The sequence below is a fragment of the Salmo salar genome, chromosome ssa12 (assembly GCF_905237065.1).
Source record: "Salmo salar chromosome ssa12, Ssal_v3.1, whole genome shotgun sequence".
NCBI lineage: Eukaryota > Metazoa > Chordata > Actinopteri > Salmoniformes > Salmonidae > Salmo > Salmo salar.
This window is the reverse complement of record NC_059453.1, coordinates 4,237,501-4,254,426: the sequence shown is the minus strand read 5'-3', so window position 1 is coordinate 4,254,426 and position 16,926 is coordinate 4,237,501. Positions and strand designations below refer to the sequence as shown.

The 16,926-nt window shown below is 41.2% G+C and overlaps 1 protein-coding gene across 2 annotated transcripts in view; it reads left to right on the top strand.

The window, feature by feature from the left end:
* Window positions 1-16,926, top strand: part of LOC106595901 (protein kinase C beta type) — a 152,775-nt gene that overhangs the window by 36,468 nt on the left and 99,381 nt on the right. For both annotated transcript variants that reach the window (XM_045690504.1, XM_045690505.1), the window contains exons 3-4: window positions 7,523-7,602; window positions 13,765-13,876. In XM_045690504.1, coding sequence (XP_045546460.1) covers window positions 7,523-7,602; window positions 13,765-13,876 — 192 coding nt within the window. The remainder of the gene's footprint in view (window positions 1-7,522; window positions 7,603-13,764; window positions 13,877-16,926) is intronic.

Below are 16,926 nucleotides of genomic sequence, written 5' to 3'. Positions count from 1 at the left end.
TCATTATAGAGACCCATAGAAGAGACTGTATATACAGTAGAATGTTCATTATAGAGACCTATATTAGAGACTGTATATACAGTAGAATGTTCATTATAGAGACCCATAGAAGAGACTGTATATACAGTAGAATGTTCATTATAGAGACCCATAGAAGAGACTGTATATACAGTAGAATGTTAATTATAGAGACCTATAGAAGAGACTGTATACACAGTAGAATGTTCATTATATAGGACTATAGAAGAGACTGTATACACAGTAGAATGTTCATTATAGAGACCTATAGAAGAGACTGTATATACAGTAGAATGTTCATTATATAGGACTATAGAAGAGACTGTATATACACAGTAGAATGTTCATTATAGAGACCTATAGAAGAGACTGTATACACAGTAGAATGTTCATTATATAGGACTATAGAAGAGACTGTATACACAGTAGAATGTTCATTATATAGGACTATAGAAGAGACTCTATACACAGTAGAATGTTCATTTTAGAGCCCTATAGAAGTGACTGTATACACAGTAGGATGTTCATTATAGAGATCCATAGAAGAGACTGTATATACAGTAGGATGTTCATTATAGAGACCTAAATAAGTGACTGTATACACAGTTGAATGTTCTTTATAGAGACCTATAGAAGAGACTGTATACACAGTAGAATGTTCATTATAGAGACCTATAGAAGAGACTGTATACACAGTAGAATGTTCATTATATAGGACTATAGAAGAGACTGTATATACAGTAGAATGTTCATTATATAGGACTATAGAAGAGACTGTATATACAGTAGAATGTTCATTATAGAGACCTATAGAAGAGACTGTATATACAGTAGAATGTTCATTATAGAGACCTATAGAAGAGACTGTATATACAGTAGGATGTTCATTATAGAGACCTATAGAAGTGACTGTATACACAGTAGAATGTTCTTTATAGAGACCTATAGAAGAGACTGTATACACAGTAGAATGTTCATTATAGAGACCTATAGAAGAGACTGTATACACAGTAGAATGTTCATTATAGAGACCTATAGAAGAGACTGTATATACAGTAGAATGTTCATTATAGAGACCTATAGAAGAGACTGTATATACAGTAGGATGTTCATTATAGAGACCTATAGAAGTGACTGTATACACAGTAGAATGTTCATTATATAGGACTATAGAAGACACTGTATATACAGTAGAATGTTCATTATATAGGACTATAGAAGACACTGTATATACAGTAGAATGTTCATTATATAGGACTATAGAAGAGACTGTATATACAGTAGAATGTTCATTATAGAGACCTATAGAAGAGACTGTATATACAGTAGGATGTTCATTATAGAGACCTATAGAAGAGACTGTATATACAGTAGGATGTTCATTATAGAGACCTATAAGAGACTGTATACACAGTAGAATGTTCATTATAGAGACCTATAGAAGAGACTGTATACACAGTAGAATGTTCATTATATAGGAATATAGAAGAGACTGTATACACAGTAGAATGTTCATTATAGAGACCTATAGAAGAGACTGTATACACAGTAGAATGTTCATTATAGAGACCTATAGAAGAGACTGTATACACAGTAGAATGTTCATTATATAGGACTATAGAAGAGACTGTATACACAGTAGAATGTTCATTATATAGGACTATAGAAGAGACTGTATATACACAGTAGAATGTTCATTATAGAGACCTATAGAAGAGACTGTATACACAGTAGAATGTTCATTATAGAGACCTATAGAACAGACTGTATACACAGTAGAATGTTCATTATATAGGACTATAGAAGAGACTGTATACACAGTAGAATGTTCATTATATAGGACTATAGAAGAGACTGTATATACAGTAGAATGTTCATTATATAGGACTATAGAAGAGACTGTATATACAGTAGAATGTTCATTATAGAGACCTATAGAAGAGACTGTATATACAGTAGGATGTTCATTATAGAGACCTATAGAAGAGACTGTATATACAGTAGGATGTTCATTATAGATACCTATAAGAGACTGTATACACAGTAGAATGTTCATTATAGAGACCTATAGAAGAGACTGTATACACAGTAGAATGTTCATTATATAGGAATATAGAAGAGACTGTATACACAGTAGAATGTTCATTATAGAGACCTATAGAAGAGACTGTATACACAGTAGAATGTTCATTATAGAGACCTATAGAAGAGACTGTGTATACAGTAGAATGTTCATTATAGAGACCTATAGAAGAGACTGTATACACAGTAGAATGTTCATTATATAGGACTATAGAAGAGACTGTATACACAGTAGAATGTTCATTATATAGGACTATAGAAGAGACTGTATATACACAGTAGAATGTTCATTATAGAGACCTATAGAAGAGACTGTATACACAGTAGAATGTTCATTATATAGGACTATAGAAGAGACTGTATATACAGTAGAATGTTCATTATATAGGACTATAGAAGAGACTGTATATACAGTAGAATGTTCATTATAGAGACCTATAGAAGAGACTGTATATACAGTAGAATGTTCATTATAGAGACCTATAGAAGAGACTGTATATACAGTAGAATGTTCATTATAGAGACCTATAGAAGAGACTGTATACAGAGTAGAATGTTCATTATAGAAGTGACTGTATACACAGTAGAATGTTTATTATAGAGACCTATAGAAGAGACTGTATATACAGTAGAATGTTCATTATATAGGACTATAGAAGAGACTGTATACACAGTAGAATGTTCATTATATAGGACTATAGAAGAGACTGTATACACAGTAGAATGTTCATTATATAGGACTATAGAAGAGACTGTATACACAGTAGAATGTTCATTATAGAGACCTATAGAAGACTGTATACACAGTAGAATGTTCATTATATAGGACTATAGAAGAGACTGTATACACAGTAGAATGTTCATTATAGAGACCTATAGAAGAGACTGTATACACAGTAGAATGTTCATTATATAGGACTATAGAAGAGACTGTATATACACAGTAGAATGTTCATTATAGAGACCTATAGAAGAGACTGTATATACACAGTAGAATGTTCATTATAGAGACCTATAGAAGAGACTGTATACACAGTAGAATGTTCATTATATAGGACTATAGAAGAGACTGTATATACAGTAGAATGTTCATTATATAGGACTATAGAAGAGACTGTATATACAGTAGAATGTTCATTATAGAGACCTATAGAAGAGACTCTATACACAGTAGAATGTTCATTATAGAGGACTATTGAAGAGACTGTATACACAGTAGAATGTTCATTATATAGGACTATAGAAGAGACTGTATACACAGTGGAATGTTCATTATAGAGACCTATAGAAGAGACTGTATACACAGTAGAATGTTCATTATATAGGACTATAGAAGAGACTGTATACACAGTAGAATGTTCATTATAGAGACCTATAGAAGACTGTATACACAGTAGAATGTTCATTATATAGGACTATAGAATAGACTGTATACACAGTAGAATGTTCATTATAGAGACCTATAGAAGAGACTGTATACACAGTAGAATGTTCATTATATAGGACTATAGAAGAGACTGTATATACACAGTAGAATGTTCATTATAGAGACCTATAGAAGAGACTGTATATACACAGTAGAATGTTCATTATAGAGACCTATAGAAGAGACTTTATACACAGTAGAATGTTCATTATATAGGACTATAGAAGAGACTGTATATACAGTAGAATGTTCATTATATAGGACTATAGAAGAGACTGTATATACAGTAGAATGTTCATTATAGAGACCTATAGAAGACTGTATACACAGTAGAATGTTCATTATATAGGACTATAGAAGAGACTGTATACACAGTAGAATGTTCATTATAGAGACCTATAGAAGAGACTGTATACACAGTAGAATGTTCATTATATAGGACTATAGAAGAGACTGTATATACACAGTAGAATGTTCATTATAGAGACCTATAGAAGAGACTGTATATACACAGTAGAATGTTCATTATAGAGACCTATAGAAGAGACTGTATACACAGTAGAATGTTCATTATATAGGACTATAGAAGAGACTGTATATACAGTAGAATGTTCATTATATAGGACTATAGAAGAGACTGTATATACAGTAGAATGTTCATTATAGAGACCTATAGAAGAGACTCTATACACAGTAGAATGTTCATTATAGAGGACTATTGAAGAGACTGTATACACAGTAGAATGTTCATTATATAGGACTATAGAAGAGACTGTATACACAGTGGAATGTTCATTATAGAGACCTATAGAAGAGACTGTATACACAGTAGAATGTTCATTATATAGGACTATAGAAGAGACTGTATACACAGTAGAATGTTCATTATAGAGACCTATAGAAGACTGTATACACAGTAGAATGTTCATTATAGAGACCTATAGAATAGACTGTATACACAGTAGAATGTTCATTATATAGGACTATAGAAGAGACTGTATATACAGTAGAATGTTCATTATATAGGACTATAGAAGAGACTGTATATACAGTAGAATGTTCATTATAGAGACCTATAGAAGAGACTCTATACACAGTAGAATGTTCATTATAGAGACCTATAGAAGAGACTGTATACACAGTAGAATGTTCATTATATAGGACTATAGAAGAGACTGTATACACAGTAGAATGTTCATTATAGAGACCTATAGAAGAGACTGTATACACAGTAGAATGTTCATTATATAGGCCTGTAGAAGAGACTGTATATACAGTAGAATGTTCATTATAGAGACCTATAGAAGAGACTGTATACACAGTAGAATGTTCATTATAGAGACCTATAGAAGAGACTGTATATACAGTAGAATGTTCATTATAGAGACCCATAGAAGAGACTGTATATACAGTAGAATGTTCATTATAGAGACCTATAAAAGATACTGTATATACAGTAGAATGTTCATTATAGAGACCCATAGAAGAGACTGTATATACAGTAGAATGTTCATTATAGAGACCCATAGAAGAGACTGTATATACAGTAGAATGTTAATTATAGAGACCTATAGAAGACTGTATACACAGTAGAATGTTCATTATATAGGACTATAGAAGAGACTGTATACACAGTAGAATGTTCATTATAGAGACCTATAGAAGAGACTGTATATACAGTAGAATGTTCATTATATAGGACTATAGAAGAGACTGTATATACACAGTAGAATGTTCATTATAGAGACCTATAGAAGAGACTGTATACACAGTAGAATGTTCATTATATAGGACTATAGAAGAGACTGTATACACAGTAGAATGTTCATTATATAGGACTATAGAAGAGACTGTATACACAGTAGAATGTTCATTATATAGGACTATAGAAGAGACTGTATACACAGTAGAATGTTCATTTTAGAGACCTATAGAAGTGACTGTATACACAGTAGGATGTTCATTATAGAGATCCATAGAAGAGACTGTATATACAGTAGGATGTTCATTATAGAGACCTAAATAAGTGACTGTATATGCACAGTAGAATGTTCATTATAGAGACCTATAGAAGAGACTGTATACACAGTAGAATGTTCATTATATAGGACTATAGAAGAGACTGTATATACAGTAGAATGTTCATTATATAGGACTATAGAAGAGACTGTATATACAGTAGAATGTTCATTATAGAGACCTATAGAAGAGACTCTATACACAGTAGAATGTTCATTATAGAGACCTATAGAAGAGACTGTATACACAGTAGAATGTTCATTATATAGGACTATAGAAGAGACTGTATACACAGTAGAATGTTCATTATAGAGACCTATAGAAGAGACTGTATACACAGTAGAATGTTCATTATATAGGACTGTAGAAGAGACTGTATATACAGTAGAATGTTCATTATAGAGACCTATAGAAGAGACTGTATACACAGTAGAATGTTCATTATAGAGACCTATAGAAGAGACTGTATATACAGTAGAATGTTCATTATAGAGACCCATAGAAGAGACTGTATATACAGTAGAATGTTCATTATAGAGACCTATAGAAGAGACTGTATATACAGTAGAATGTTCATTATAGAGACCCATAGAAGAGACTGTATATACAGTAGAATGTTCATTATAGAGACCCATAGAAGAGACTGTATATACAGTAGAATGTTAATTATAGAGACCTATAGAAGAGACTGTATACACAGTAGAATGTTCATTATATAGGACTATAGAAGAGACTGTATACACAGTAGAATGTTCATTATAGAGACCTATAGAAGAGACTGTATATACAGTAGAATGTTCATTATATAGGACTATAGAAGAGACTGTATATACACAGTAGAATGTTCATTATAGAGACCTATAGAAGAGACTGTATACACAGTAGACTGTTCATTATATAGGACTATAGAAGAGACTGTATACACAGTAGAATGTTCATTATATAGGACTATAGAAGAGACTGTATACACAGTAGAATGTTCATTATATAGGACTATAGAAGAGACTGTATACACAGTAGAATGTTCATTATATAGGACTATAGAAGAGACTGTGTAAACGCTAGAAGGAAAAGCCTGGGATGTAATGCAGGATGAATAGAGAATCCAGGAAGAAGGTTAAACCAGGTCCATGTTAGAGGAGGAGGACTGAACGTCAGTATAGTGCAGTAGAATAACATTATGTTGATCTACATGATGACACACACACGCACCCTGCAGGCCCTGTTGGGCTCTCTCCGTGCCGCTAGGAACCCTGGGTAGGCCCCACCAGTTGCCAGGAGCTTCCTGCATAGTTAATGAGTCTGAATAATAAATAATGTCAACCTGTCTGACCACACACACACACACACACACACACACACACACACACACACACACACACACACACACACACACACACACACACACACACAGACAGACACCTCTGTGATACCTTGTTGTGATGTGCAGCTGTGTCTAGTTGATGTGTAGATGTGTGGCTGTGTCTAGGTGATGTGCAGCTGTGTCTAGGTGATGTGTAGCTGTGTCTAGGTGATGTGTAGATGTGTGGCTGTGTCTAGGTGATGTGCAGCTGTGTCTAGGTGATGTGCAGCTGTGTCTAGGTGATGTGCAGCTGTGTCTAGGTGATGTGTAGCTGTGTCTAGGTGATGTGTTGATGTGTAGCTGTGTCTAGGTGATGTGTAGATGTGTGGCTGTGCCTAGGTGATGTGCAGCTGTGTCTAGGTGATGTGTAGATGTGTCTAGGTGATGTGTAGATGTGTCTAGGTGATGTGTAGATGTGTCTAGGTGATGTGTAGCTGTGTCTAGGTGATGTGTAGCTGTGTCTAGGTGATGTGTAGCTGTGTCTAGGTGATGTGTAGCTGTGTCTAGGTGATGTGTAGCTGTGTCTAGGTGATGTGATCTACAGTCTTTGGTTACCGTAGTAATGTGAAATATTATAGGATGTTTGTCCTGACACTTTCTCTCTCCCCCCCCAGTGTGTTGTTTCGTGGTTCATAAACGCTGTCATGAGTTCGTCACCTTCTCCTGTCCGGGGGCCGACAAGAACGCATCAGACGTAAGTACTAACTCTCTCTCTTCTTCTCTCTGTGTTTCTGTCATCCTGTTCTCCTCGTAATGGTGATTCATCACTGATATCAACTCATATCCTTCCTCTCTTCATATCTCCCTTCCTCCCTCTCTGTCTCCTCCCTCCCTGTCTGGACTGTTCGTATCACAGTAACTTATTTAACCCTAGATGTCAGTCAGTTTCTCCATTCCTCCCTCCCTCCATATCTCCATTCCTCCCTCCCTCTCTCCATATCTCCATTCCTCCCTCCCTCTCTCCATATCTCCATTCCTCCCTCCTTCTCTCCATTCCTCCCTCCCTCCATATCTCCATTCCTCCCTCCCTCTCTCCATATCTCCATTGCTCCCTCCCTCTCTCCATATCTCCATTCCTCCCTCCCTCTCTCCATATCTCCATTCCTCCCTCCCTCTCTCCATATCTCCATTCCTCCCTCCCTCTCTCCATATCTCCATTCCTCCCTCCCTCTCTCCATATCTCCATTCCTCCCTCCATATCTCCATTCCTCCCTCCATATCTCCATATCTCCATTCCTCCCTCCCTCCCTCCATATCTCCATTCCTCCCTCCCTCTCTCCATATCTCCATTCCTCCCTCCCTCTCTCCATATCTCCATTCCTCCCTCCCTCTCTCCATATCTCCATTCCTCCCTCCTTCTCTCCATTCCTCCCTCCCTCTCTCCATATCTCCATTGCTCCCTCCCTCTCTCCATTCCTCCCTCCCCTCTCTCCATATCTCCATTCCTCCCTCCCTCTCTCCATATCTCCATTCCTCCCTCCCTCTCTCCATATCTCCATTCCTCCCTCCATATCTCCATTCCTCCCTCCATATATCTCCTCCATATCTCCATTCCTCCCTCCATATCTCCATATCTCCATTCCTCCCTCCATATCTCCATATCTCCATTCCTCCCTCCATATCTCCATATCTCCATTCCTCCCTCCCTCTCTCCATATCTCCATTCCTCCCTCCCTCTCTCCATATCTCCATTCCTCCCTCCCTCTCTCCATATCTCCATTCCTCCCTCCCTCTCTCCATATCTCCATTCCTCCCTCCCTCTCTCCATATCTCCATTCCTCCCTCCCTCTCTCCATATCTCCATTCCTCCCTCCCTCTCCCCATATCTCCATTCCTCCCTCCCTCTCTCCATATCTCCATTGCTCCCTCCCTCTCTCCATATCTCCATTCCTCCCTCCATATCTCCATTGCTCCCTCCCTCTCTCCATATCTCCATTCCTCCCTCCCTCTCTCCATATCTCCATTCCTCCCTCCATATCTCCATTCCTCCCTCTCTGTCAGACAGTTCCATTCTCTAATCGTTCCCAGCAGGAAAACCTTCCCCCGATAACACACAACCCTCCCGTAGTATTCCCACCACGTTCCCAACAGCGTTCCAACAGTATTCCCACCACGTTCCCAACAGCGTTCCAACAGTATTCCCACCTTTCTCCAATGTCCCCCCAGGGAAAAATCACAGGGATAAGACAGGCGCCTGGAGCGGGTTTGTGTGTTTGTTAAATATTGATTATGTAGCCACTGATTAAATGGCTGTTAAATGAGCCTGACGTTAATAAAGACAAGGTCAGCACTGACCTGTTCTTCTGGCTGCTCTTGTTTCATGGGTTTGTCTAAAAGAACAGGAGAGGGTCAGTCTCTCTCTCTGTGTCTCTCTGTCCATCTGTCTGTCTGTCTGTCTGTGTCTGTCTGTCTGTCTGTGTCTGTCTGTCTGTGTCTGTCTGTGTCTGTCTGTCTGTGTCTGTCTGTCTGTGTCTGTCTGTGGTAAAGCAGTGTTGACCATTGCCCTCTCCCCTGTTGACCTCATAAAGCATGAGAGATAATGGAATGTACAACGTGGCACCGCTAGGTTAATCAACTAATAACACACCTCCCTCAACACATACAGTTGAAGTCGGAAGTTTACATACACTAGGTTGACTGTGCCTTTAAACAGCTTGGAAAATTCCATAAAATGATGTCATGGCTTTAGAAGCTTCTGATAAGCTAATTGACATAATTTGAGTCAATAGGAGGTGTACCTGTGGATGTATTTCAAGGCCTACCTTCAAACTCAGTGCCTCTTTGCTTGACATCATGGGAAAATCTAAAGAAATCAGCCAAGACCTCAGAAAAAAAATTGTAGACCTCCACAAGTCTGGTTCATCCTTGGGAGCAATTTCCAAACACTTGAAGGTACCACGTTCATCTGTACAAACAATAGTACGCAAGTATAAACACCATGGGACCACGCAGCCGTCGTAACGCTCAGGAAGGAGACACGTTCTGTCTCCTAGAGATGAACGTACTTTGGTGCGAAAAGTGCAAATCAATCCCAGAACAACAGCAAAGGACCTTGTGAAGATGCTGGAGGCAACAGGTACAAAAGTATCTATATCCACAGTAAAACGAGTCCTATATCGACATAACCTGAAAGGCCGCTCAGCAAGGAAGAAGCCACTGCTCCTAAACCGCCATAAAAAAGCCAGACTATGGTTTGCAACTGCACATGGGGACAAAGATCGTGCTTTTTGTAAAAATATCCTCTGGTCTGATGAAACAAAAATCAAACTGTTTGGCCATAATGACCATCGTTATGTTTGGAGGAAAAGGGCTTGCATCAGGCTTGCAAGCCGAAGAACACCATCCCAACTGTGAAGCATGGTGGCGGCAGCATCATGTTGTGGGGGTGCTTTGCTGCTGGAGGGACTGGTGCACTTCACAAAATAGATGGCGTCATGAGGCAGGAAAAGTATGTGGATATATTGAAGCAACATCTCAGGAAGTTAAAGCTTGGTTGCAAATGGGTCTTCCAAATGGACAATGACCCCAAGCATACTTCCAAAGTTGTGGCAAAATGGCTTAAGGACAACAAAGTCAAGGTATTGGAGTGGCCATCACAAAGCCCTGACCTCAATCCCATAGAAAATGTGTGGGCAGAACTGAAAAAGCATGTGCGAGCAAGGAGGCCTACAAACCTGACTCAGTTACACCAGCTCTGTCAGGAGGAATGGGCCAAAATTCACCAAAATTATTGTGGGAAGCTTGTGGAAGGCTACCCGAAACGTTTGACCCAAGTTAAACAATTTAAAGGCAATGCTACCAAATACTAATTGAGTGAATGTAAACTTCTGACTCACTGGGAATGTGATGAAAGTGTAACAATCGTCGTTGTAATGATGGTTGGACCAAGATGCAATGCAGCGTGGGATAGGTTAATCATATTTATTAATGATAACCAGCAACAAAACAAGAAAGAGAAACCAAAAATATTCTATATGTGTAGGGAAGTATTTAAACACTTGCTTAGGTCCAACCTCTGATCTTTCCAAGCATTTTTTATATGCTAAAACAGGATAAAAATTTTAAGAAAAATAAGAAAACATATCAAATCATACTACTGTATGTAAACGTTTCCCTACAGCCCTGTAGGGCTCAACAGCAACAATACAACAAAAACAAGATCCCACAAACAACAGGTGGGAAAAGGCTGCCTAAATATGATCCCCAATCAGGGACAACGATAGACAGCTGCCTCTGATTGGGAACCATACCAGGCCAACATAGAAATACAAAAAACTAGAGTACCCACCCTAGTCACAACCTGACCTAACCAAAATAGAGAATAAAAAGGCTCTCTAAGGTCAGGGCGTGACAGAAAGAAATAAAAGCTGAAATAAATCATTCTCTCTACTATTATTCTGACATTTCACATTAAAATAAAGTGGTGATCCAGGACGTACCGGGCTGTGGAGGCGCACTGGGGGTCTGGAGCGTAGAGCTGGCACAACGTGTCCTGGACAGATGACAACCTTCGCGCGGCAAGTGCTGGGAGCTGGCACAGGACGCACCGGGCTGTGGAGGCACACTGGAGACACGGTGCGTAGAACCGGCACACATTGTACCGGAACGATGACACGCTCCTCAAAGCGAGTGCGGAGAGCTGGCACAGGACGTGCTGGGTTGGGGAGGCGTACTGGAGACCTGGTGCGTGGGGCCGGCACAGTCTTCACCAGACGGCTAGCACGCTCCTCAGGACGAGTACGGAGAGCTGACTCAGGTGGCATTAAACTGAGGACACGCTCCTAGGGTGAATGTGCCTCATGCACCAACACAACAGCTCTCTCATAACTCTCTCCTCCAATTTCCCCATCAACTCCTTAACTGTCTCTGATTAACTCCCTTCACTCCCCTCCAAGTTCACCTTCCTCTCCCAGACTGGCTCTGGTTCACACCTCGGCTCCGCCGACCACCCCGTGTGCCCCCCCCATTTTTTGGGGGAGGCTGCCTCTCGGGCTTCCTTCGTGGCCGCGAACCCCGGTGTCATCGTTGTTGTTGTTCCCTCGCTGCCTCGGCCTGCTTCCATGGCAGGCTTCTGTCTCCTGCCATGATTTCGTCCCACGTCCAGGATGTCCTCCACTCCTGGCTTTCCTCCCAGGCCCAGGATCCCTGCTCCTTCTGGGCATGCTGCTTGGTCCGTGGGTGGTGGGATCTTCTGTAACGATCGCCGTGGTAAGAATGGTCGGACCAAGATGCAGCGTGGGATAGGTTAATCATATTTATTAATGATAACCAGCAACAAAACAAGAAAGAGAAACCAACGAAACGTACAGCCTTGAAGGGCTCAACAGCAACAATACAGAAAAACAAGATCCCACAAACAGGTGGGAAAAGGCTGCCTAAATATGATCCCCAATCAGGGACAACGATAGACAGCTGCCTCTGATTGGGAACCATACCAGGCCAACATAGAAATACAAAAAACTAGAGTACCCACCCTAGTCACACCCTGACCTAACCAAAATAGAGAATAAAAAGGCTCTCTAAGGTCAGGGCGTGACAGAAAGAAATAAAAGCTGAAATAAATCATTCTCTCTACTATTATTCTGACATTTCACATTAAAATAAAGTGGTGATCCTAACTGACCTAAAACAGGGAATTTTTACTAGGATTCAATTTTAGGAATTGTGAAAAACTGAGTTTAAATGTATTTAGCAAAGGTGTATATAAACTTCCGACTTCAACTGTATTGTGAGTGACCCACACAAAGGGTCTCTCGCTCTCTCTCCCTCTCTCATCTGTCTCTCCCTCTCTCATCTGTCTCTCTCTTATCTCTCTCTCTCTCTCTCTCTCTCTCTCTCTCTCGCTCTCTCATCTCTTTCTCTCTCTCTCATCTGTCTCTCTCCCTCTCTCATCAGTCTCACTCCCTCTCTCATCTGTCTCTCTCCCTCTCTCATCTGTCTCTTTCTCTCTCCCTCTCTCTGTCTCCATGTATTCCTTTCTGTCTTTTTCCTTTTCCCTTCTCTCTGGTTTCTGCTTCTCCCTCCATATAATCTTGTTCCCAGTCACACTATGAGTTCCAGGGGTAACAGTCACACTATGAGTTCCAGGGGTAACAGTCACACTATGAGTTCCAGGGGTAACAGTCACACTATGAGTTCCAGGGGTAACAGTCACACTATGAGTTCCAGGGGTAACAGTCACACTATTAGTTCCAGGGGTAACAGTCACATTATGAGTTCCAGGGGTAACAGTCACATTATGAGTTCCAGGGGTAACAGTCACATTATGAGTTCCAGGGGTAACAGTCACATTATGAGTTCCAGGGGTAACAGTCACATTATGAGTTCCAGGGGTAACAGTCACACTATGAGTTCCATGGGAGTTATGTTGGATAACAGTCATATTGTGGTCTGACCTTGTTTTTGTTATGGTCATATTGTGGCTACAGAACCTCCCTCCCTCATTCCCTCACTCCCTCTCTCAATTAAATGTAATTCAATTCAAGGGGCTTTATTGGCATGGGAAACACAATTTTACATTGCCAAAGCAAGTGAAATGGATAAACAAAAGTGAAATAAACAATTTTGATAATTAGCGGGTATCGGCCTAATTCAGAGGATATTTTTGTCTAGTTAAATAAATAAAATAAAAAATATATTTTTGCAAAATTCTGCATGCAGAGTCTCAATTTGGTGTTTATCCCATTTAGTGAATTCTTGGTCGGTGAGTGGGCCCCAGACCTCACAACCATAAAGGGCAATGGGTTCTATAAATGTATTGAAGTATTTTTAACGAGATCCTAATTGGTATGTTGAATTTGATGTTCCTTTTGATGGTATCCATCCCTCCACCATCTCTCTGTCTCTCTCTCTCCAGGACCCGAGGAGTAAACACAAGTTTAAGGTCCATACCTACTCCAGCCCTACATTCTGTGACCACTGTGGATCTCTACTTTACGGGTTGATACACCAGGGCATGAAATGTGACCGTACGTAGCACTGTGTGTGTGTGTGTGTGTGTGTGTGTGTGTGTGTGTGTGTGTGTGTGTGTGTGTGTGTGTGTGTGTGTGTGTGTGTGTGTGTGTGTGTGTGTGTGTGTGTGTGTGTGTGTGTGTGTGTGTGTGTGGCTGTGAGACTGGACATATTGCTGTGTGTGTGTGTGTTGCTGTAAGACTACATATTGCTGTGTGTGTGTGTGTGTTGCTGTGAGACTACATACTGCTGTGTGCGTGTTGCTGTGAGACTACATACTGTTGTGTGTGTGTGTGTGTGTGTTGCTGTGAGACTACATACTGCTGTGTGTGTGTTGTTGTGAGACTACATACTGTTGTGTGTGTGTGTGTGTGTGTGTGTTGTGTGTGTGTTGCTGTGAGACTACATACTGCTGTGTGTGTGTTGTGTGTTCACCCCAGTGTTTATAGCAGAATACATATGTCTCCCAGTAACAGTAGCTGCTGTATGGGATACGTACACCAACCCTGTAAGACAGTGACACCTAGTGGAATACAGCCATAGAACTGTAACAGCCATAGAACTGGAGAGACATACAGCAGCTCTATGGTAATACCCTGTAACAGCCATAGAACTGGAGAGACGTACAGCAGCTCTATGGTAATACCCTGTAACAGCCATAGAACTGACTGGAGAGACATACAGCAGCTCTATGGTAATAACCTGTAACAGCCATAGAACTGGATAGACATACAGCAGCTCTATGGTAATACCCTGTACCAGCCATAGAACTGACTGGAGAGACATACAGCAGCTCTATGGTAATACCCTGTACCAGCCATAGAACTGACTGGAGAGACATACAGCAGCTCTATGGTAATACCCTGTAACAGCCATAGAACTGACTGGAGAGACATACAGCAGCTCTATGGTAATACCCTGTACCAGCCATAGAACTGACTGGAGAGACATACAGCAGCTCTATGGTAATACCCTGTAACAGCCATAGAACTGGAGAGACATACAGCAGCTCTATGGTAATACCCTGTAACAGCCATAGAACTGGAGAGACATACAGCAGCTCTATGGTAATACCCTGTAACAGCCATAGAACTGGAGAGACATACAGCAGCTCTATGGTAATACCCTGTAACAGCCATAGAACTGGAGAGACATACAGCAGCTCTATGGTAATACCCTGTAACAGCCATAGAACTGACTGGAGAGACATACAGCAGCTCTATGGTAATACCCTGTAACAGCCATAGAACTGACTGGAGAGACATACAGCAGCTCTATGGTAATACCCTGTAACAGCCATAGAACTGACTGGAGAGACATACAGCAGCTCTATGGTAATACCCTGTACCAGCCATAGAACTGACTAGAGAGACATACAGCAGCTCTATGGTAATACCCTGTACCAGCCATAGAACTGACTGGAGAGACATACAGCAGCTCTATGGTAATACCCTGTACCAGCCATAGAACTGACTGGAGAGACATACAGCAGCTCTATGGTAATACCCTGTAACAGCCATAGAACTGGAGAGACATACAGCAGCTCTATGGTAATACCCTGTACCAGCCATAGAACTGACTGGAGAGACATACAGCAGCTCTATGGTAATAACCTGTAACAGCCATAGAACTGGATAGACATACAGCAGCTCTATGGTAATACCCTGTACCAGCCATAGAACTGGAGAGACATACAGCAGCTCTATGGTAATACCCTGTAACAGCCATAGAACTGGAGAGACATACAGCAGCTCTATGGTAATACCCTGTAACAGCCATAGAACTGGAGAGACATACAGCAGCTCTATGGTAATACCCTGTACCAGCCATAGAACTGGAGAGACATACAGCAGCTCTATGGTAATACCCTGTACCAGCCATAGAACTGGAGAGACATACAGCAGCTCTATGGTAATACCCTGTAACAGCCATAGAACTGGAGAGACATACAGCAGCTCTATGGTAATACCCTGTACCAGCCATAGAACTGGAGAGACATACAGCAGCTCTATGGTAATACCCTGTACCAGCCATAGAACTGACTGGAGATACATACATACACTGAGTTTACAAAAACTCAAAATATTGAGTTTCACCCCGTTTGGCCCTCAGAACAGCCTCAATTCTTTGGGTCATGGACTCTACAAGGTGTCGAAAGCGTTCCACAGGGATGTGTCAAGTTGGCTGGATGTCCTTTGGATGGTGGACCATTCTTGATACACACGGGGAAACTGTTGAGTGTGAAAAACCCAGCAGCGTTGCAGTTCTTGATACAAACCGGTGCGCCTGGCACCTACTACCGTACTGGTACCTACTACCGTACTGGCACCTACTACCGTACTGGCACCTACTACCGTACTGGTACCTACTACCGTACTGGCACCTACTACCGTACTGGCACCTACTACTGTACTGGCACCTACTACCGTACTGGCTGGCACCTACTACCGTACTGGCTGGCACCTACTACCGTACTGGCTGGCACCTACTACCGTACTGGCACCTACTACCGTACTGGCACCTACTACCGTACTGGCTGGCACCTACTACCATACTGGCACCTACTACCGTACTGGCTGGCACCTACTACCGTACTGGCACCTACTACCGTACTGGCTGGCACCTACTACCGTACTGGCACCTACTACCGTACTGGCTGGCACCTACTACCGTACTGGCTGGCACCTACTACCGTACTGGCACCTACTACCGTACTGGCACCTACTACCGTACTGGCTGGCACCTACTACCATACTGGCACCTACTACCGTACTGGCTGGCACCTACTACCGTACTGGCACCTACTACCGTACTGGCACCTACTACCGTACTGGCACCTACTACCGTACTGGCACCTACTACCGTACTGGCTGGCACCTACTACCGTACTGGCACCTACTACCGTACTGGCACCTACTACCGTACTGGCTGGCACCTACTACCGTACTGGCACCTACTACCGTACTGGTACCTACTACCGTACTGGCTGGCACCTACTACCGTACTGGTACCTACTACCGTACTGGCTGGCACCTACTACCGTACTGGCTGGCACCTACTACCGTAC